This window comes from Sus scrofa, chromosome 2 (assembly GCF_054392235.1).
Source record: "Sus scrofa isolate SSC_HxYL_T2T_F1_AM1 chromosome 2, Sscrofa_HxYL_maternal_Yorkshire_Landrace_v2.0, whole genome shotgun sequence".
NCBI lineage: Eukaryota > Metazoa > Chordata > Mammalia > Artiodactyla > Suidae > Sus > Sus scrofa.
Window position 1 is genome coordinate 141,723,789 of NC_139384.1, and position 22,555 is coordinate 141,746,343.

The 22,555-nt window shown below is 40.0% G+C and overlaps 1 protein-coding gene across 1 annotated transcript in view; it reads right to left on the reverse strand.

Moving 5' to 3' along the window:
- The window catches only part of FBN2 (fibrillin 2), a 220,192-nt gene that overhangs the window by 52,467 nt on the left and 145,170 nt on the right, over window positions 1-22,555 (reverse strand). The window contains exons 21-33 of the mRNA XM_021084720.2: window positions 18,320-18,457; window positions 17,681-17,731; window positions 17,080-17,205; window positions 14,490-14,717; window positions 13,713-13,838; window positions 11,397-11,525; window positions 10,519-10,644; window positions 7,846-7,971; window positions 6,700-6,822; window positions 6,418-6,543; window positions 5,973-6,098; window positions 4,232-4,354; window positions 1,683-1,805 (exon numbers count right to left, since the gene is read on the reverse strand). Of these exons, the coding sequence (XP_020940379.2) occupies window positions 1,683-1,805; window positions 4,232-4,354; window positions 5,973-6,098; window positions 6,418-6,543; window positions 6,700-6,822; window positions 7,846-7,971; window positions 10,519-10,644; window positions 11,397-11,525; window positions 13,713-13,838; window positions 14,490-14,717; window positions 17,080-17,205; window positions 17,681-17,731; window positions 18,320-18,457 (1,671 nt within the window). The remainder of the gene's footprint in view (window positions 1-1,682; window positions 1,806-4,231; window positions 4,355-5,972; window positions 6,099-6,417; window positions 6,544-6,699; window positions 6,823-7,845; window positions 7,972-10,518; window positions 10,645-11,396; window positions 11,526-13,712; window positions 13,839-14,489; window positions 14,718-17,079; window positions 17,206-17,680; window positions 17,732-18,319; window positions 18,458-22,555) is intronic.

Consider the following 22,555-nt stretch of genomic DNA (forward strand, 5'->3'; position numbering starts at 1 on the left):
TGCCGACATCATTTAGCTACGACCAAGAACACTGTAATTAATCTTAAAAGGAAGTTAATTCACTTGAAAACATTATAGTGTTAGAATAAACATCTCTTTCTTTCACTAGGTCAAGTATTTTTAAGCAAATTAGGGACACTAGAGGAATGAGAAAAGTTTCTTTCATGCCATTACAATCACACTAAAATATTTTTATTTTAATTCTCCAAATGGGCATTATTTGTAGACCTTAAAGACAATGTATTTGATTCCATCAAATGGAAAAAGCAGGAATGGGCAGAACCTTATGTTTACTGAGGGCCTAATACTTGCCAGGGAGTGTGCTAGTTGCCTGACATGCATGTTTCATTTAGTTCACCAATCCCATGAGGTTTAGAAGAGGAAGAACCTGAGGCTAAGAGCAGTGGGACTGAGCTGTGGGAGGCACAGTGAGCTAATCTGTGGCTGAACCAGGGTCTGAGTACAGCTGTGTCTGAAACAAGGGCATGCTCTTGCCTTCGCACCGCAGTGCAGATTCGTGCTAAGAACGATGCAATGTCTAAGGTTGAAAAGTAATGAAGCTTTACCATTGAATAAACATGTTTTTCAGAGGCATTAGAAAAACTGTAAGTCTGTGTTTTTGATGTCAATAATTAGGAAAAAAAAAACAGTCTAAATTTAACTTGGGGTTTAAAGTGTGTACTGAAATTCAACCGAGAAAAACCTATCTTTCAAACTTAAAAGCATCATACTTCATGTCCAGCAAAATGATCTAATCTTTCATATGAATCTAACATAATGAGTGGATGGTTTACCCTCAAGGAATGTGGAATGAATTTACTCATATTTATTGAGCAATTATGATGCATTTTTCTAAGCCCTGTACTTTTATTATTCCATTTAATCCTTTCAATTCCATGTGATAAACTGAGAATATATATTTTTTGGTCTTTTTGTCTTTTTTAGGGCTGCAGCTGTGGCATATGGAGGTTCCTCAGGCTAGGAGTCCAATTGGAACTGCAGCCGCCAGCCTACGCCACAGCCACAGCAACAAGAGATCCGAACCGCATCTGTGACCTACACCACAGCTCATGGAAATGCCAGATTCTTAACCCACTGAGCGAGGCCAGGGATCAAACCTGCATCCTCATGGATGCTAGTTGGGCTTGCTAACCACTGAGCCACCATGGGAACTCCTAAGATTTTGATAAATGCAATAAATAGCAGTGATTGGGTAGGTCAAAGATCATATTTTCAGAAGTTGAATAGTTTTCCCACATGTCACTCATTCAGTGATATAAGAGAAAAAGGGATATGGTATTCTTCTTACTATGATTATGATTATCACATCCATTTCCAGATGGAGAAACTAAGGCCACACAAGTTATTTACTTAAGACCACGTGGCTAATTAGCAACCTAGGCAAGCTCTACATCCAAGTCATCTGATTCAGAGCCTATGCTTTTGACCACTGTGTTAATTAATGAATAAAATGGAATGACAGTCGTTAATAATAGTACATGACAGTAAGAAATGTCATTATTTAAAAACATTCCAGGTTTTTGTATTTACTGTAAGAGGATGATATATATTCGCCCATAAGTCAAATGTAGCAACAGACGTAGTGATTTCAGTCTCCTTTAACTACAGTTTTCCTCCAATAAGGAAAGCCATGCTAGAACACATCTTAGGATCTCACCCACCTGAGCAGGTAAAGCCATCTCCAGTGAACCCTTCAGAGCAGGCACATCGGTAGGAGCCTGGGGTATTGACACACTGAGCATTTATGCTGCACTGGTGGGTTCCATTAGAACATTCATCCAGATCTGCATGTCAAGAGAACACATCAATAAAGTTCAGACACGGAAATGGAATATTTAAACACCTGGAACTATCTTTACCTGTCCCAATTTAAATGTATACTGGCCAAATGGAATGTGTTTTTAGTTTATCTAAAGTTTCGGTTTTAATTTTCTAAGACCTCTGACCTATGATCCAAAATGTTCATGCTACAAACATGGGCCAAAATGATTAGTTCAAGCATTTCTGAGCTATCTAATCAACTAGAATTATAACGCTTAAAAGAAAACCATGGCCAGATTTCCTTCTGATTTCCACTGAAGGGTGGATTTTACCATTGGCTATCTTATCACTAAAAAAGGGGTCAACTGCTAAGACAATACTAAATTTCAGAGCAGGGAAATCACTATAGAGTTTTGAAATTCATTTTACAGATGAGGAAACCAAGATATGACTCTTGTTATACACACATCATGAAGAAAAATTACAAGGGATGAGAGAACAAGAAGGGTGTCTAATTTGGACTGTAGGAACTAGGAAACCCCTGCTGAAGAAGTAATTTTTAGTTAACTTCACATTAGAAGGATGAACAAGAGTTGGCCTGCTGAACATAAGTAGGGATGGGTCTTCCTTGCAGAGGGAACAGCATGTATAAAGACACTGAGCAGGAAAAGAGCTTGATATGATCAGAAGTTAGAGGAGGTCAGAGTGATAAAGCATAGTGTAGGAGATCCAGGATGATGGAAGATGAAGCAGCAGATGAGCCAGAGAGTAGGAAGATGCTGTAGGGTGCTGTAGACCATGACAAGGAAGCGGAATTTTATCCTAAATTCAACGGATTAAAATGACAACTGTGAAGAGATCAGATCCATGATTTCAAAAATTCCATCAGTTTTTCATAGAGGGAGCGAGGAAACATATGAATAGGCTGTTTCGGCAACGAGCAGAGAGAAAGAGAGAAGGACAGATTGAGAGAGAGAATGGTTGAGACCAGAGCAGGAGAATGGAGATGGAAAGGAGCGGGTGAATTTGGACAGCATTCTGGAGAAGAGGCATTAGAGGCAGGCTATTTTTCAACAGCTGGCCAGGGTGTTACATGGAAAAGAAGCACAAAAAAGGGAGGCTACAAGAGAGAAAAACGGTAAACAAATGGGACTAGAAAGATGGGAATGGGGATACAGCTGAAAAGTTGTGATATTAATGACAGAGAGATGGCTGGACTCGAATGGGTAGCTAGTGGACTTGATGCCATGACAGAAGTTACTTCGGAAATTTACTTAAAAACTATGATAATTTAAATTCTACATTCAGTTCATAAACATCTGACAAGAACAAAACAACTGAATGGATAATAATATATTTTCAAATTAACTGATATTACCAATAAGAGATCTTAAAGCCATCCTTTAATCTTGACTGAAGGCTTATTAAGTTTTAATGAGTAATCATGGGGATGTCACAGTTTTGCTTGCTTTAATTTGTATTTTATTTTATTTTATTTTTTTGCTTTTTGGGGCCACTGCATAGGCAGCATATGGAAGTTCCCAGCTAGGGGTTGTATCAGAGCTGCAGCTGCTGGCCTACGCCACAACCATAGCAACACAGGATCCGAGCCACATCTGAAACCTACACTACAGCTCACGGTAATGCAGGATCCCTACCCCACTGAGCAAGGCCAGGGACTGAACCCGCATCCTCACAGATACTAATTGGGTTCATTACCACTGAGCCACAATGGAAATTCCTTAATTTATATCTTAAATTGACTTGGATAATTGTTATGAGTTGGAAAATGCTTTACCGTTAAGGCATGTAAAACATTGCACATATTAAGCAGCACTATGAATGACACCAAGGGCAAGATGGGTAAAATGCAGTTTCCTGTCTCAAAGTTACAAAAGACTTCTTCGACTCTGGCTCCAGAACTATAAAAGCTGGATAATGGCAACTGCCTTTCTACTCTCCTTCTTCTTGGACCTCTCGGAATTCAAAACATTTAGATTTCTCTGGAAGTATAATTCTATTTGCTGTTAAGAAGCTGGTGACCGCTTACTGCAGACGTATTAGGTTATCTGAAAAAAACTTTTCATTTCCTTCATTTATTTCACTGGGTTTTAAAACCCACTATTACTCTATGAAAAGGCTGGAAAAATATATTAGTCATTTTTTCATCCTACAGTTGTTTGGATTCCTGGCTGCACATCAAATAATTTTTACTGAACAACAACACATTAAAAAGGAGAGGCCAAGGCATACTCTTGTAATTTGATCATTTATACCAAGGTTAAAGGAAACTCTTAGGCAGGAATTATCTTGTAACTAAAGATAGCCTTTGATTTTCAAGATAATAAATGAAAATAAGAGGCATATTCCCATTCAAGTATGTAGGTTAACGAGAGCCTCTAGGAATTTGTGTCTTAGCAGGGGTTATTTACATTTGCAAACTACTCACCAATACATTTGATGCCATTTCCAACCCAGCCTTCTCTGCAGCTACATTTGAAGCTTCCTGGGACGTTGAGACATGAGGCATGCATGTCACAGTTGTGGGCACCGATTTCACACTCATCCACATCTGAGAAACCATAGTTAATATGAAGAAGATAAAATACAAGCAAATTAATTCTACTTCCAAGATATTTCTCTATCTAGGCAAAACTTTTAAGTAAATAATGAAATATCTAAAATCATACTGAGAAAACATTAACATCACTTTTATTTTAAATTTTTTTAGACTTCAGCAGGATTTGGAAGTTCGTGTTCCAAATCAAACAAGCCCTCTCTAAAAGAAACTGCCAGCCAGCTTTGGGTAGGAATAAGATATAGCAGCTATTGCCCTCTGATAAACATGTGTGTCATCCCCACCCAGCCTGGGGGCCTTCTCCCTGCCTGGCCCCAGACAAAACTCCATGTGGAAGGCGTCAAACACTGATGCCAAGGGAAATTTGATTTCCAAAAAGAGACTCTGTCATTCTTTCCTATTAGTATTTGTTACATAGTTTCATGAAAAACAAGTCTGACTTAAAAAAATACAACAGTCATTTGCTTTTTAAATCAGTCATTTGCCATTTTAAGAATCAATACAATATTTTATAGTTTTTGAAAATTATCATTTTAATGTTTATTTTTCTTCTATTCATTTGAAAACATATAAAAAGATTTGCTGGAAATGTTATCTGGAAAGTGACAGATGCTTTTTAATCAGTATATACATATTGTCTCTGAATGTGGGGGGCGTGTGTGTATATAAACTACATAGCTTTGGTTCTTCAAAGCTTTCTAGAATAGACAGAATAGTCTGTTTTATCCAGCTCAATGGTTGCATCTTGAAGATGCTGAAATCTCTCTCTCTCTCTCTCACACACACACACCTGCTGGCTTTGCATCAACCCTGCTAGCAGTGAACAACCAGAGTACCTCTTCTTTCATTATGTACTTTTTCCTAGAAGTGTCAGCTTAAGGCTCAGGCTATAGTTTAAGCCACTCATCACCTGTCCTCAGCAAAATACCACACAAAAGCCTTAAATTGAGCAATAAGGAACACATGGTCCAAAGCAACGACCATCAGACTTCCAAACTCCCATTCCCCCTTTATGCAAAAGACCAAAACCATTTAGTGGCGAAAGGGAACCAGAGATAAAGTGGATGGGATAGCAAAGAAAGCAAAGAGAGGCAATTTGCTAGGGAGAAGGGAGGGTAAAAGCCAATGGGAAGAAAAGAGAGAAGATGAGACAAAAAGATGAGGAAAAGAAAGGAAGTAAGAAGGTTGTGATAGAAATCTGGGCTGATTTTTGTTGGTTTACAAGAACCACAAACCCAGAAACTACTGGGATCACTTCAGCTGTTTTGGTGCTCCTTCCTAAGGGATGTCTCCTGTTGGGGCAGCATGCCTACCAAGAAAGTGAACGCTGTTGTAAGAGAAGGTATAGCAGAATCACAGGGACCAGATTCCATGCTCGCTCTGTGTTCAAGCTCGCAGCCATCTCTGGGGTCAGTGGCTGAGACCATGCTCATCTACCACAGAGGTGAGCCAAATGCATCACACAAGGCTCCAGGCCAGTTACTCATCCCAGAGTAGTTGCAACCTGTTGTGGATTAATGGTCCAAGAAGTGCCAGGGAACAAAATGGTGTTGAAGGTTATCCTCTGAAACACAAGAAGCTGAAACACAGGGGCTACAGGCTTGAGACCTACCTGTGCATCCTGTGGTCCCCTTCTTTACTGAATACCCCAGCTGACAGTGGCAAATGAAGGATCCCTTGGTGTTCTCACATTCCCCAAACATGCAGATGTTTGAATTTAAGTCACACTCATTCACATCTAGGAAATTTATTTTCAATACCTCGGTTAATACTTGTTCATCCTAGTAATTCAAAAGCAATCTTTTAAACTGAGTAGCAAAACACTGAGATGTACAAATAACATTTTAAATACAATATACTTGCAGGACACAGTAGAGCAGACAGAGATACTATCTTTAAGGATTTTTTTTTTCAAATAATTCTTCCTTTTCAGCTTTCACATCTTCTGATACAATGCTTTGAATTTTAAAAATAACTGAAAAAGCCTCTCTTATGTGCATATGCATGTGTGTGTACACCTTGTATGTACTTATTTGTTCTGTTCCTATAGTACCCACCAATGCATGTTTTCATATCCATTGAAGCCATGAAGCCGTCGTAACACAGGCAGCGATACTCTCCGGGGATGTTGGTACACTGGCCACCATCACAGATATCAGGATTATTTTCACATTCATCAATATCTGATGATACAAAATGAACATCAAATGAAAATAAGGATGGCTTTTACTAAGTTCACATATATTGTTTCTGTCCAATTCCACTCAAAATATGTGGAGTCAGATTTGAAAGATAAAACTAATTGGATGTACAAAGGCAGCACATTGTCCTTTCTGTACCTGCGCATGACCTCCCGTCTGGCATCAGGGCATAACCTTCACTGCAGCTACATTCGTAGCTTCCTTCGGAATTAGTGCACTGGGTGTCACAGCCTCCGTTCATGATCATACATTCGTCAATATCTGTGAAAACAACATGGCGACCATGTTACTTGTCAGGGCTATTTGCTTAAAAAAAAGATAAAGAGTTTTTTGTCTTCTTTTTAAGCAGACAATACTTTGGATTTTCCTCCCCACTATGCATAGTATCATTGTACCATTAGCCTTTCTTAGTTCCTTTCACTGCCTTTTGGACAGCATTGCATTTGACATTTCGCTCTGGTAACGTAAGATGAAAGAAACTTGGGGAGTTCCCGTTGTGGCACAGGGGAAACAAATCCAAGTAGCATCCATGAGGATGTGGGTTCGATCCCTGATCTCTATCAGTGGGTTAAGGATCTGGTGTTGCCATGAGCTGTGGTGCAGGTCACAGATGCAGCTCAGATGTGGAGTTGCTATGGCTGTGGTGTAGGCTGGCAGCTGTAGCTCTGATTCGACTGCTAGCCTGGGAACTTCCATGTGCTGTCGGTATGTCCCTAAAAAGCCAAAAAAAGAAAGAAAAAAAGAAACTTGGAAATACAATACAGGATGAAAAATATATCTATATACACACACACACAAATATAGGATGTTTCCTATGATAAAACCAGAGATTCCTCTATAAAACCACCAACAATGGCATTTTATTTTATTTTATTTTTTTTTTTTGCCTTTTTTTGCTATTTCTTGGGCCGCTCCCGTGGCATATGGAGGTTCCCAGGCTAGGGGTCCAATCGGAGCTGCAGCCACCGGCCTACGCCAGAGCCACAGCAACGCGGGATCCGAGCCGCGTCTGTAACCTACACCACAGCTCACGGCAACGCCGGATCATTAACCCACTGAGCAAGGGCAGGGACCGAACCCGCAACCTCATGGTTCCTAGTCAGATTCGTTAACCACTGCGCCACGACGGGAACTCCAACAATGGCATTTTAGAGATCTAACCCTATCTTAGATTCATTTTTAGGACAAAGGACTCCCACTGACTTTATCACGTCTTCAATGCTAGAAGCACTCCTAGACTGACTTGAGAAATGCCAGTTCCAGACCCGCCTGGCCTGCTCTTACCTGTACAACCCTGCCGGTCTGGCGTGGCCTGGTACCCAGGATTGCAGGAGCACTGATAAGTTCCAATCATGTTAACACACTTTCCATTTCTACAGAGATTGTCACTCAGGGAACATTCATTAACATCTATAAAAAGAATGCAGAATTAATGTTTTACAAAATAATGATATCCCTTGATAAACTATCAAGAACATGCCGCGTCGGAACAGTGGTCTCTAGAGGACTTTATTTACTTCAGGGGAAAGTAAGATGATCTTCTGGAGCAAATCAAAGGAAATGCTGGACTCCATATGTCTCTTAGTTCTAGCTACAACAGCACTGTCCAGTGACCTTTCTACATTGATGGAACTGGTCCTTACCTGTGCTGCCCAGTATGTACCTCTTACCGAGTGCTTGAAACAGGGATAGCATGACTGAGAAACTGAAGTTTCAATGTTATTTAATTTTCATTAAATTTAAATAGCCACGTGTGATGAGTACCACATTAGACCACATATACTAAGCATATGCCAGAAATAAAGCCTGCTAATATTTAATGTATGGATTTACACTGGCACATCAGCTAGTCTTAACAGGATGGTCACGTGTTGTCTAAATGACATAAAGTTTTCTGAGGGAAGACGGCTGGTTCCACAAAACAGAGGGGCTAAAAATAAGGCCCTCACTGCTTAACTTCTCATTGTATTGTGTTCAGTGTGACTGGATAGATGGATTACAGATTATATTGCCTGTTTGTAAATAAGCTGACCCTTATATGATGGGAAGATGCCTTAAAAACAAACAAACAAACAAAAAAAACAAAACTTCTGCAAAGATCTGAGCAAGAAACTAGTACTAACAATGCAATCAAAAGAGAACAGCAAGAAAATGGCAGCATGACACTTTCTCACACAAGCGACTTGTCAAACACAATATAAGGTAAAAATGACGACAATCAGATATAATAAATTCATTCTAAATTCTTGAAATCACTAGAAAGTCTAATGATGTGACAGGTTTACGCATATAATCACAAAATACTCATTTTATTGAATATACCAAAGTATGTATCTTATATGTACATTACACTATTGAAAGGAAATTTTTTTTCAGTTATAAGATCCAGGAAAATTAACAAAATAAACAGAACTGAGGAACAGACCTCTGAATCACTGTATCACAAGTACGAACAAGTTTTCTGTAATTATGTGTGAAAAAGCTTTTCGAACTAATATTAAAATGGAAACAAAAGTATTTAAAACTTTTAAATTCACCTTTTAAAAATGTTTGACTGAAAAAAACAGCATACTCACAGAGAACAAACAAATGGTTACCCATGAGGAGAGGGAACGGGAGGGGGAAAGAAGGGGATTTTAAAAAAAGGGTTATTATGAAATTACATGAAGTCACGGGTGTGAAACTTTTGAAAATTGTAAAGCACTATACGGCTGAAAGACTAAGTCAATAAAAAATTTAAAAATGAATAAATAAAACATCTGGCCTATGATTTAATTCACCTAATACATTAGCATAACGATATAAACATAAATATGGGTTATATATAAATACATGGGTAGTAGGGAGGTGTGCTCAAATTATGTTTTTATATGGAGGTGTGGGATCTGTTCTATTTTAAACTGTTTTATTTGCTTACACTTTCGAGAAAGATTTCCTGTGAAGAAAATGTTTCCTGGCTAAGTCAAAGTTTTAAAGCCAGTGGAATGCTTCAAGACCAGCCGTGGTCTTCTGAGCCGCCTCTGTCCCCACCAAGCTCAGGGCCTGTAAAGAGGTCTCAGTGTTTCTGTGAGGAGGGGGTTGCAGGCAGCCCCTGTGCTGACAGACGTGGGCGCAGGTGTGCGCACAGGTGGACAATCAGGGAGCAGCGCCCCCGCCCCACTCCCGCCCCCCAGCCTCCCCAGAGGAGGGAACTACAGAGCCTTACACAGGGTCCCTCACACAGGGTTCTCTCCAGGAGGCTTGTTTCTTTGTCTTTTTAGGGGCGAACCCATGGTATATGGAGGTTCCCAGGCTAGGGGTTTAAGAGGAGCTGTAGCCGTCAGCCTGCACCGCAGCCATAGCAAAGCAGGATCCGAATCGTGTCTGCAGCCTACACCACAGCTCACGGCAATACCGGATCCTTAACCCACTGAGCAAGGCCAGGGATTGAACACGTGTTCATTCAGGTTCATTAACCGCTGAGCTACGATAGGAACTCCATCTCCAGGAGGCTTGTAATGAAAGAGGAGAGGGATTTCCCTTCATGGCTTAGCAGCTAACTAACCTGACTAGGATCCATGAGGATGTGGGTTCCATCCCTAACCTCCCTCAGCGGGTTGAGGATCTGGTGTTGCCGTGAGCTGTGGTGTAGGTCGCAGACGAGGCTCGGATTCTGCATTGCTGTGGCTGTGGCGCAGGCTGGCGGCTACAGCTCCCATTTGACCCCAAGCCTGGGAACCTCCATATGCTGCAAGTGTGGCCCTAAAAAAAGGGGGGGGGGTAAGGCCGCTTCCTTCCAGTGTGTTACTGAAACATTCTCTAAAGTTGCAGCCTGAATCCAAATGTAGGGAGTCTGAATCTCCAAATTTTACTCAGCTAGATCCCACATGTCCAAAACAGCAGGTTTGTTGTTAAGAATGACCCATGATCTTTACCAGCTGAGCTGGGAGGGTTTATGTGCAGAGGAGAGCAACTCACCCACACAGTCCTCACGCGACGGTGAGAGTTCGTGTCCCAGTGGGCAGTCACACTGAAAGCTGCCCTCAGTGTTCACACAGGTGCCACCCCTACAAAGGAGAGGGTTACGTTCACATTCGTCAATGTCTGAAAGGTAAAAACGTGAGAGCCATTAAAGAACTCTGAGGAGAACATGTTCACGCACACAGCATGGGAGAGAGAATCATCATCTGAGGTAACTGTGAGTCAAATGTAAGAGAAGGGTTAACAGCAGATGGAGTGATGCTCTCCTCACTTTCTCGAGGATGAGGAGAAAAACGGGTCAAGTTCTACCCCGAAAGATAGGGAGCTATCAAGGAATTTATCACAGAGGGAAAAATAAGCAATATTTGCTTCACATCTCTCTAAACTCTGGGTATCTCTGGTCAAAGTGAAAGAAAAATCTTAGACTGGTCACTTTCTATATCTCATGAGGTAATAATTCAAATGAAAACAGCCAAAAAGGAAACAGTGGGCTAAAAGGTGGGCAATGCCAAGCGTGTCAGTAAAAACACAAGTAAGGAAAATAACACAAGATTCGCACGACAATATACACATGAGGGTCACCGCGCAACGGCATGTATTTTAAGTCAATCCCTCCTCAGGAGTTACTGTGTGGTGATCGTAGATTCTGTAAATAAACAGAACCCGGTCCCACTATCTCACGGCCATTAAGGCGCCAAGGGGCTGGGGCTCCCCAAGAGCTATCGAGGAGCAGATTTCCTGTCTGACATTTAGGTCTGTTCTCGCTCTCGCCACAGCTCCTTGCCAAGCACGCTGTTAACAGCTCCGAGACAAGCCAAAGTCAGGAACGCGTCTGTGCTGGACGGCTTCCGGGCGCGGCGGCGGCGGCGGCTTACCCATGCAGTTCTTCATCATCATGAAGCCGCTCTCGTAGCCTTCGAAGCACTCACACTCAAAGCTGCCCGGCGTATTGACACAGATCCCGCTCCCACAGAGGTCAGGAGAAATCCTGCACTCGTCGATGTCTAGTTCACAGAGTTAAAAGAAATGCAAACAACCAGAGTGAGACAAGAAGGCATTCACAAAGAGATTCAGCCTTCCAGGTGAAGGTGCAGCGCCCTTGAAATGCTGGAGGAACCACAGGCTGAGGAGCACTAGGAGGAGATCACCTCCCAGCGGGGGGCGGGGGGGCGGGGGGAGACAGGGCTGCAGGCACATTCCTGTTCCCAACTGCCAAAACTGTCAGAGCCAACAGGCAGGAGGTACTTTTTTGCCTTTAAGAATTCTGGAACTGTAGATTTCTCTTTGTGGCTTCGAAATGGCAACAGAAGAGTGAACCAAGCAACTGTGGTGTGAGCCAACCAAAGCAGGTGGCCAGAGGTCAAGAAGAATTAAAGATTTTAAAAAACTCGGGAGTTCCCGTCGTGGCGCAGTGGTTAACGAATCCGACTAGGAACCATGAGGTTGCGGGTTCGGTCCCTGCCCTTTCTCAGTGGGTTAACGATCCGGCGTTGCCGTGAGCTGTGGTGTAGGTTACAGACGTGGCTCGGATCCCGCGTTGCTGTGGCTCTGGCGTAGGCCGGTGGCTACAGCTCCGTTTAGACCCCTAGCCTGGGAACCTCCATATGCCACGGGAGTGGCCCAAAAAATAGCAACAACAACAACAAAAGACAAAAAAAAAAACAAAACTCAACAAAGGTGTTTTGCAAGTATATATATATATATATATATATATATATATATATGTATGTATTATATATATTATATATAACACATATATAATATATATAAAGGTGTTCTGCAAGTATATATATATACACACACACACACACACACACACACACACCTGAAGGAAGGAGGATAGCAGTCAAATTGCATGGGGCTACAACACAAATGGTTAGTTAAGAGACAGAGAAAAGTAGAAGGAGGAAAAGAGGATGGTAGCTGGACGGTAAAGGAGGGCTGAGGTGTTTTACACTTGTTTACAGGTCCTGGGAAAGCAACCTGGAGAAGCAGAGAGGCTGAACTCTGCTAAGAAGGGCCTGGAGTAGGAGGAAGGAAGGAAAGTGAGAGAAGAGGATTTCACTGGAAAACTGCAGATGAACATCACATTTCATGTTCTGGAAGTGGAGGAGAGAAGAGGGTTAGAAAAGGAAATTTTATACCAGAGAGGTGGGTTTGTGAGAAGGGTCCCGGCAATCAGATTTGATGTCAATCAAGAACAAAAGGAATGAACAGTGATAATGAGAGGGTCTGTGAGTCAGAAGAGGTGTAGAAGCGGTGCTAAGCGAAATCCCTTCAGTGATGTAAAGAGTATCACTGATAAATACAAGTATCACTCAGCAGTGGCAAAGGTTTGGTTGAGGGGGAATGCACAGACCTTGGTCAGTTCTCAGGCTCTCACTGCCTAGTTCAGCAGCCCCGAGTGGAGAAAACAGTGGTGTAGGGTTAGGAACTGGGGACCAGAATGGAAGACACAACAGAAAGACATGATAGGAGAACTCCAGAAGACCAGGTGGACCGTTCTGAAATGCTTTGGGGAAAATCCATGCTGTGTAGGGCCAAGAGTGAATGAACTGGGAGAGAACGGAGTAGGAAGTCAGGAATAGTCAAGAGAGACATTTCAATGGCGATCACAAAGATGTAGAGAGGACAGGAGAAAAGGGAAATTTCCAAAAAGAACATGAAAAAGGAGAGTTCTGAAAATAAGATCTTGGAGGTACAGTTCAAGTGTTTGGAATAATTTGTTATATTATCTAATAGAAACACTTGGCATTCTGTATCTTTGCTAACTAAAGGGAATGGCTATGAATAAGGATGTGGACGTTAACTGAAGCATAATTATTAAGAAAACTATTCACAGATGAGGAAAACAAGCTACAAGCTCTATTTTTACAAACCTTAACATTTGTAACAGAATGTAAAGTTTATACAGTTGTTGATTTAATGGCTATATTCTTTAGTACTCACATATTCTGAAATCCTACTGCTACTTTGTTCCTGTAAGTAGAACAAATGTTATTTTCAGACTCTCTTGTAGCTCTCTCACAAGAAATTTGCTTGGAGAAGTGGTTTAAGAGTAGAGAAATAAAGGAATAAAAACAGAAATTTACATGTTCCTAGTGAGAAGATAAGCTTTTAAAGGCAATACTTTGATGTAGCAAAAGAAAGAGAGCCAGGGTTAATGCACTACAACAGAAGAACAGTCTTACCTGTGCAGTTTCTTTCCTCCATGTCTAGCGCAAAGCCACTATTGCACCGGCACTTGAAACTTCCAATTGTATTCCTGCACTTTCCATAGGTGCACATCCCAGGAAATGCTTTGCACTCATTGATATCTACAAGCAGAACAGAGCTGGGCTGTAGAGCTGGTTGATATAAAAGGGCAGGTGCCTCATTTTAAAATAAAAATCTATCATGATGAAAAATAATATACTCAGGTAACTATGGGAGACAGCAAATTTTTTCAGTGATCATATTGATGCCACACAGAACATTTCAATAGTAAAAATCATTCTCTCTATATATTTTTGGTTACACCTGTGATATGCAGAAGTTCCCAGGCTGGGGACTGAACTCGTACCAGGGCAGCAACTGGAGCCGCTGCAGTGACAACACTGGATCCTCCCTAACCCACTGTGCCACAGAACTCCCCGACAACTCTGTATTTTTAATAAGCAGTTCTGATCCCTTTACTTCTGACCATTTGTTTTGTAAAGTTTGGGGCGGGTGTGTGTGTGTGGGGGGGGGGAAATAGAGAACTTTTTGCACCATCGGGGACAGTAGAAGGATGTAAGAGAAGTGAAATTAGCAGTCTGTTTTACTGTCTTACTTCTATACCAACTTGTATAGGTGATTTATACTCCTGGACTATAAGGCTGGGCACACGTTTTGTTTAACGAAGACAATAAAGTGGGACATCAAATGTTTGAAGTAAAATCAGTTCTCAGAGAACGTGGAAGGTGTGCTTCAGGGCAGCTGGCCGTTACCTTTGTAAAATGGTCTCCCAGTGAGAACATCCCCTCTGTTAGCAAAGCCGGGCCCCCGGGGGCACAGGGTCTCATACTCCTTGGTGCCAGGTTTGGGGCACTCCTCACACTCCGTGCCCCAAGCCGCCCCGACGGCACAGCAGCAGGCATCCATGCGGAACTTCCCGGGAACAGGATGGATGCATTCATCTTCATCCCACTTCAAGTAACACTGCTCCATGCGGATGTCTGCAGGGAGGGGGAGGTTGGAGATTAAGTTGTAAGATTCACTAAACACTCAACATACCGAGCATCTGCTTAGCACGTGGTGTGATGCCAGGCCCCAGAGGCACACTAATGGGCAGGAGACACAGTCCCCGACCTCCTGAAATGAACACCATAGTGACAGTTATTTAAAGAGGGCAAAGCTGGCTTCTTCTTCAGTGTTACCTAATTCTTGCACGACAGCTTCAGGAAGAAAACATTCCTTTGGGACAAGATTCCTTCTTATCATCACCTATGATCCAATTTTTCTATTGCTTACTTCAGAGAATAAATTAATTTTAGCATATTTTAGAGTCCCTAAAATATGAACAACTCTGGGATTAGTGAGGGAAAAAGCATTTGAATTAGGTATGTAAAAAACAAATGAGAGTCTAGCAGAGTAATTCTGTGCCTTCACTACTGAGAATCAAATCAATATTTACACTGGGAATCAAAACATTGTCAGCACACTGGCCACATATGGCCTGTGAAGGTTTTGAGTGGCTTGCAGAGAAATTAAAGTACTAATTTGAAAACCTTTGGATACTACATGTGCTCTACAGTTTGCTGTAGTCCCCACCACTCCTTATTGCCACCCCACATGTTGATGTTGCCTGCCTGGCCCCTGCAACCCTCTTGATTTCTCTCACAGCAGTTTATCTCTACTTTTGTTCTCAGAATATTTTCCATTTTCATATGTCAATCTCTTCTTGAAACTTTCTCATATCCACAGCTATAATGAATTATTGTGGTAAAATATAAATAGTGACAAAAACATTTAATCAAAGTACAAGGATGAAGAATATTACATATCTTCTTAAAATATGACAAAGGTGTGATATTGAGAGATATTATTGGGAATTTATTTAGCTGAGTGATAACTTAAAGGCAATGATAAAAATTTATATATAACATTATTTGGTGACTGAAAGCAATTTGATTTCATTAGTTATCTGACTATACCGATTCTATTATTTTGTCATTTTCAAAATACTTTTTTTCTAAACTTTGGAGATAATTTAAGAATAAAATTTCCAAAAGAATTTTTTTTGGACTTTGGATATTGTGATTTCTAAACAATTCCATATAATTTTAAGTCATACTTTGTATTCAAATTTAAATATGCTATCAAAATTTAACAAAATGAAATTTCTATTAGTTATAATATCTAAAATGTATAGTGTTGCAAACTTTTTTCTTCTAATTTTAAAAATCACTGTTTTTTAAATACCTTAAATATCTCTAAAATAATAATTTTAAAAATACATGTTTAATAATTTTAAGAATACTTATTTAAATACTTTAAGATCTTGAATGTTAATACTATCTTTGCTCATGCTTTGTCAAACAAGCTTAAATTTCAAATACAAGGCTATGTAAAGTCATTTTATAAGCTAAAAACTTACTGTTTCATAACACTGAAAAAAACCCTTAAGTTAACAAAAAATTATTCAGAGACAACTTAGAGTTATTAGAAGTTTCTTTTTCCATCATAAAACTTAAGTTTAGTCAAGGATGACACTGATAAATGTTAAGGTCAACTAGGCATTTCTATAATACAATGTTGAAAGAAAGAGCCTCCTCATTTAAAATCTTTAGAAAATAAAGCATTAAGAAAATTTAAACGCTGAAGATGTAAAGGAAGGACCAAGATCAGTCAATGTTTTTCATTTTGTTTGGTTTTTCAGTCATTGTTTACATGCAAAAGCCACCTAACTTTGCTGTCTTGTCTACGAGCATAGCTGCAGTGGGCTGGTAAATGTTAACTTCAAACACTAAGCACCAGTTTTTCTTCTGTGTTCAAAATATATACATAGTTCTCTTATTCCACTGACTCAATGTGGAAGATTTAACAGGCTTAAAATACCTGATTAAAAAATTTATAATTTTTTTTTTTTTTGATCGGGAGCTTGGGCTTATCAGACACAACTTAGAATAGATTTACAAGGAGATCCTGCTGAATAGCATTGAGAACTATGTCTAGATACTCATGTTGCAACAGAAGAAAGAGTGGGGGAAAAACTGTAATTTCAATGTATACATGTAAGGATAACCTGACCCCCTTGCTGTACAGTGGGAACATAAAAAAAAAATAAATAAATTTAAAAAAAAATTTATAATTTTTGAGATAAATTTCTGAGCAGTACCAACTTTCTTTATTATACAGAAACCATTTCATTTAAATTCATTTTAAAAATCACCTTTAGTGAGTTTCCCCCAAAAAATATCTCATCTAAAGCAAGTTTTCCAGCTACAGATCTAGTGGTTTTGGTCAGGCCATGATCCCCCAAATAAGAAAATTCATTCTCAGTTTCATGCACAAAATACATTGGAACATGAATCTTACCCAAACACACACGGCCAGTTCCATCCAATGTAAGGCCCTCAGGGCACTCACAGTGAAAAGATCCTTTGCTGTTGACACAGAGTCCATTTGGACAAACGCCAGGAAACACCTCACACTCATTAACGTCTGCAGGAAAACGAGGCAAGCAGAGGGAGAAAGATGTTACAAATAGAAAAAGCAGGTGTAGTCTCACTTCCTGTATAACATATTCATTCTGCAATACAATATGGATTATTACTTGAGTTAAGCAGAAATATTCACAATGAACCCACCAGGTTTCCTAGGTACCAGCTGTGAAAACTACCACAGCCTTGCCCATCCATAACCACAGCCCAGACATGCTCCTTTACCAGCTGTTCTGTGCCTTAAAGGCTAGTGATGTCCTCATGAAAATTTGCCCAACAGTATAAAGAAGGGAAACGGGAAAACTCTAAGCTGTTCCCTAAAAGTATTATTCTAAAGCATTTGTTGATTACATTAAGCATTTTTATTGAAATTCCCAGTCTTTTGAAAATGATAAATATCTCCAAAGTGTTAGAGTTGAATGTTAATTTTTAGTACTGCTCTGAAGATTTACAGTGTCATTCAAGAATGCACTCACCTTCACAAGTAACACCTTTAATCCTGGCAAACCCTCTGGGGCAAGCTGTGTCTGTGAGAATGAAGAACACATTTTCACTTCATTACAAAAGAAGACACAACTGTCTTAAGCAAAGAAACAGTACAATGGAATCTAAATGAAGTAAATAAAAACCACAATCTGGGTTTTAGAGGCTGACTCCAGCAGCTCTCTGTTCCATTCTGTGGAGCACATGACGTACTGTGGTACCTCCATCACTGTGGACCCATAGTGAGAGCCTCATAACGTTTCTACAATTCCTTTTTTGCTTCCACACTGTCAACTGAATTACAAGTAAAAAAATAAAAGATGAAAGGGAACGAGCCATCATGTTCTGCTGAGACTCATGCAAACAAGAATACCAAACTGAGAGTTATCCAGCAGCTAAATTCGAGTGGATCCCTTTCTGGTCTCAAATATTTAGAAGGTCTGCTTATAGCAAAAGGATAAACCAAATACATATTTCAAGAAGTGAAAACACTTCATCAGAAAAGACAGCATGTTAGGGAGGGTAATGACCTATGGTCTTCCTCACTAAGAAAATACGCAGAGAAAGAGATGGCTAGTTGAAGGAGAAGTCTTCTGGTGAGAAGCCCAGAAGCCCACTGGCCAGGATCTTACCTAGTTCACACCGCTCACAGGGGCTCCCCCAGGCGGCCCCCAGAGTGGCGCAGCACTCAGATTTCAGAGTGGCTCCGTTGATGTTCACCTCACAGCGATTGTCCTGGATGTTGAGCCAACATGTCCCTTTCAGGCTGTCTGAAAAGGGATAGAAAGGATCGGGAGCTCTCATCTCTGAAGAAACTGTAATTCAGCTGTATACACCAGAGGCATTATTTAATAGTACTACAAATAAAACTGTTACTTTAAAAACGTTTTTGTATATCCTAGACACACTTCCATGTACCCACATTTAAAGATAACTTATTATATATATGTAAATGAAATATGGGACTATATGTGTCTTACATGATCACGATACACTTGTATCTATAGGTATTCTAGGAGTAGCTGCTACTGCCCACGTCTTTATACTGGTATTTGCAAAGAGTGTATTAGTGTGATATGATTGTTACTCGTATGAAAAATGCTCAGAAGATTTATTCTTTATGGCAAATGCTTTGATATTTAAGATTTTATCAAACAATATTCTCCAAATAATTTCCTTCTCTCCTAATTCCATACCAAATAAGCCACACACAATTTCCGTTAGAGAAAAGCCAGAATTTCTCCAACTGAAGATAAATTATTTGATAAATAATTTGAAAAAAAAAAAGAAATCTTAAAGACAAAAAAGAAAATAAACATCACCTATAAAACCACCATTAAGACACATCAGGGCTAATATTTGATGTGTTTTCTTCCAGGTATTTTCCTATGATACATATGTACAGATTTATCTCTAGTTCAAAAAGCAACATATGTTTAGGACAAATTATTTGAAGAAATAGCAGAGAGAATACAAAAACCACCTCTGATCCAACCATCTGGAGGCAACTACTCTTAACTTTTTAGACTAAGTTTCCACATCAAATTTAACTTCCTCCTTAAATAATTAAGAACTGAATGTGAAACAGAGACAAGGAATCCAGAGTTGACATGGCAAATACAAATGGGATAAAATAAATTATACATGAAGTTTTCCTTGCAGCACTATGGCTCCCAGCTTAGTGTGCATAAAATTACCATGGCTCTTTGTTGTTAAAAAGCAGACGCCTAAGTCTCCAGGTGTGTGACTGAGAAGCCTGCATCTGACAAGCTCCTGAGTGATTTCTCTGCAGGTGATGTGTGAAACAATTTAGCAAAAGTTCAATAGCATATTGTGGCCACAGACTTGAAAAACAGTAAGGAAAAAGCGTATACCTGTGGTATTTACTTTAAAACTCATTTACGAATAAGGGCACATAAAAGTTTTGTTGCTAAATTCAGTAACACAAAATATAACCAGAGACACAGGAACAGAATCGTGGTGAAACTGGCAGGTACCTGACGAAAGAGGCTGTCACTTCTGACTCCCTGTGGAACACAGCAGTGGGTAAGAGGATGTTAGCTACAACCCAAGCCCTCTGGCACAGAGGAGAAAACAAAACAACTCTGTCTTTGATTAAATGCAAAAAGTTATGCAGCAAGGATATGGGAGAAGAGATGGGCATTTTGCTTTTTTCTGTTTCGAGATTCAGTTTGGGTAAGAAATGTGCAAACGATAAAGACTTGCTCATAAGCATTTGTATCAGGTCTCAAACTACAGGGTTTTAATTTATTTATTTATTTACTTTCCCTCCTGTATAGCACGGGGACCAAGTTATACATACATGTATACATACTTTTTCCTCCCATTGTTGTGTTTTGATGTAAGTATCTAGACATAGTTCTCAATGCTACACAGCAGGATTTCATTGTAAATCCATTCCAAGAGCAATAGATTGCATCCATTAACCCCAAACGCCCGATCCCTCCCACTCCCTTCCTCTCCTCCTGGGCAGCCACAAGTCTATTCTCCAAGTCTATGATTTTCTTTTCTGTGGAAACGTTCATTTGTGCTGTGTATTAGATTCCAGTTATAAGAGATATCATATAGTATTTGTCTTTCTCTTTCTGACTTATTTCACTTAGTATGAGAGTCTCTAGTTCCATCCATGTCACTGCAAATGGCATTATGTCTTTCTTTTTTATGGCTGAGTAGTATTCCATTGTGTATATATCCGGACAAAACTTTCCTTAGAAAAGACACATGCACCCGCATGTTCACTGCAGCACTATTCACAACAGCCAAGACATGGAAACAACCCAAATATACATCAACAGACGATTGGATTAGGAAGATGTGGTATAAACACAGGGTTTTTAAAATAGGCTTGAACCTGTAAATTCCATAGCACAGAGGAAACAGAGGTGCTTGTGTAAGGCTACTGTGTATACAAATGGCCTTTTTTTTGTCTTTCTGTCTTTTCCAGGGCCGCACCTGAGGCATATGGAGGTTTCCAGGCTAGGCGGTCTAATCAGAGCTATAGCCACTGGCCTAGGCCACAGCCACAGCAATGTAGGATCCGAGCCGTGTCTGTGGCCTACACCACAGCTCAAGGCAATGCTGAATCTTTAACCCATTGAGCAAGGCCAGGGATCAAACCTGCAACCTCATGGTTCCTAGTTGGATTCTCTAACCACTAAGCCACAACAGGAACTCCCTACAAATGGCTTTTTAATGGTTTGGATTAATTACAAATTTATCCCCTTGACTGTAGTCAAATTAAATAAGATATAATAATGTTTTCTAATACTTACCGAGGTAGCAACAAGCACTATTAAAGGTTTTCTACGTATTAGCTTATTTATCACTAAAACAACCCTACACGGTTATGTATCACTTGCAGATGAGAAAGCTGGGGCATGGGGATCAACTAATTTACCCAAGGAAGGTCACCCAGCTGGTATAGTATCACCATCAAGATTCAAACCTGCATAGTATGATTTCAGAGGCCTCACTATTTAACATGATGCTTTGTTAGGCTGACATTGTATCAACACTTAAAAGTCACAAAACCCACTGATACTTACAGACATATACAATTGATCTCTCTCCTTCCAACTGTTTTTTGTTTGTGTGTCTCTGTGTGTGTACATGTGTGTGTACATAGATACCTACATAATTACTCACAATACAGATGTAGTTGTGTCTAGGTTGGTTAGTTGGGGTTGATCGTTAAAATCAAATAAATGAAGCAAAGAAGGCAGATAAGCTAGAGGCTACAGTAATAATCAAGAAGAGAAATAATGGTGGTTTGGTTTTGGGGTCGTTAATAACGGTGGTGAGAAGCAGTTGAAATATGGATAAACTTTAAGTACAATCAACAGGATTTACTGGTGGACTCAATGTGCAGTTTCAGAGAAAGGCATCAAAGATGATCCCAGGGTTATAGAGTCTGACAACTACAAGAATGAAGTTACCATCTGCCAAGACAGAAAGAGTCCAGGATTTAAGCAGAAAGAAATTTGGTTTTAGACATGCTAATTTTGAAATGTGTTTAAGGCATCCAAACTGAGATACTGTGCACATAATTTAGAAATACAAGGCTGAAATCAGTGGAGGGATTAAGGATGGAAAGATAAATTTGAGAGTCAATGTAGAAGCCATCTAAGCATGAGTGTAAAACAGAGAAGCAATGAGGTCCAAGGACTGACCTGTGAGACACTTCAAGTTGGAGAGCAGAGAAATACGAAGACCTAACAAAGGAAACCCAGAAAATGTGCCAGGAAAGTAAAAGGAGAAGAGAAGGCCAAAAATGAAAAGCTTCTTGAGAAGGGATGAGTGATGAACGATGCTAGACACTGTTAATAGGCTTTGACGAGGAGTGAGAAGAGCCCAGTGGATTTGACAACAGAGAGGTCACTGCCCTTGTCCTGTCCATGTAATCTGAGGACAGAACACAGATCCAAGCCAAAGATGAGGGAAATTTGTCTGGATTACACAGAACCATCGGATGTGAGCAGTATAATACAGGAAAGAGGAATCAAATTCAGTGTTCTATTATTATTTAATTATTCCAAGCAGTATGCATTGTGGGAAACAGTTTCTTCAAGCAGTTTAAAGAACAGTTTAAGACTGGTTTATACTAAGGAAGTTTGCAGGATAGCTTCAAAATCCCTAAATATTCTTAGTATCTAACTAATTCATATACGTTCTGACCTAATTTTGAATTTGTAATCGCATCAGGGAAATTTTATTCAGTTCTAAATTTAGCGATTTGGACCCCGTCAAGGAGCAGTTTGTAGGCTACCTAGTTTGCATCACTATATAGAGCTATTTGGTGTCCTATTAAAAAAGTACATTTATAATATTTCCTATGTATATTTTACTAT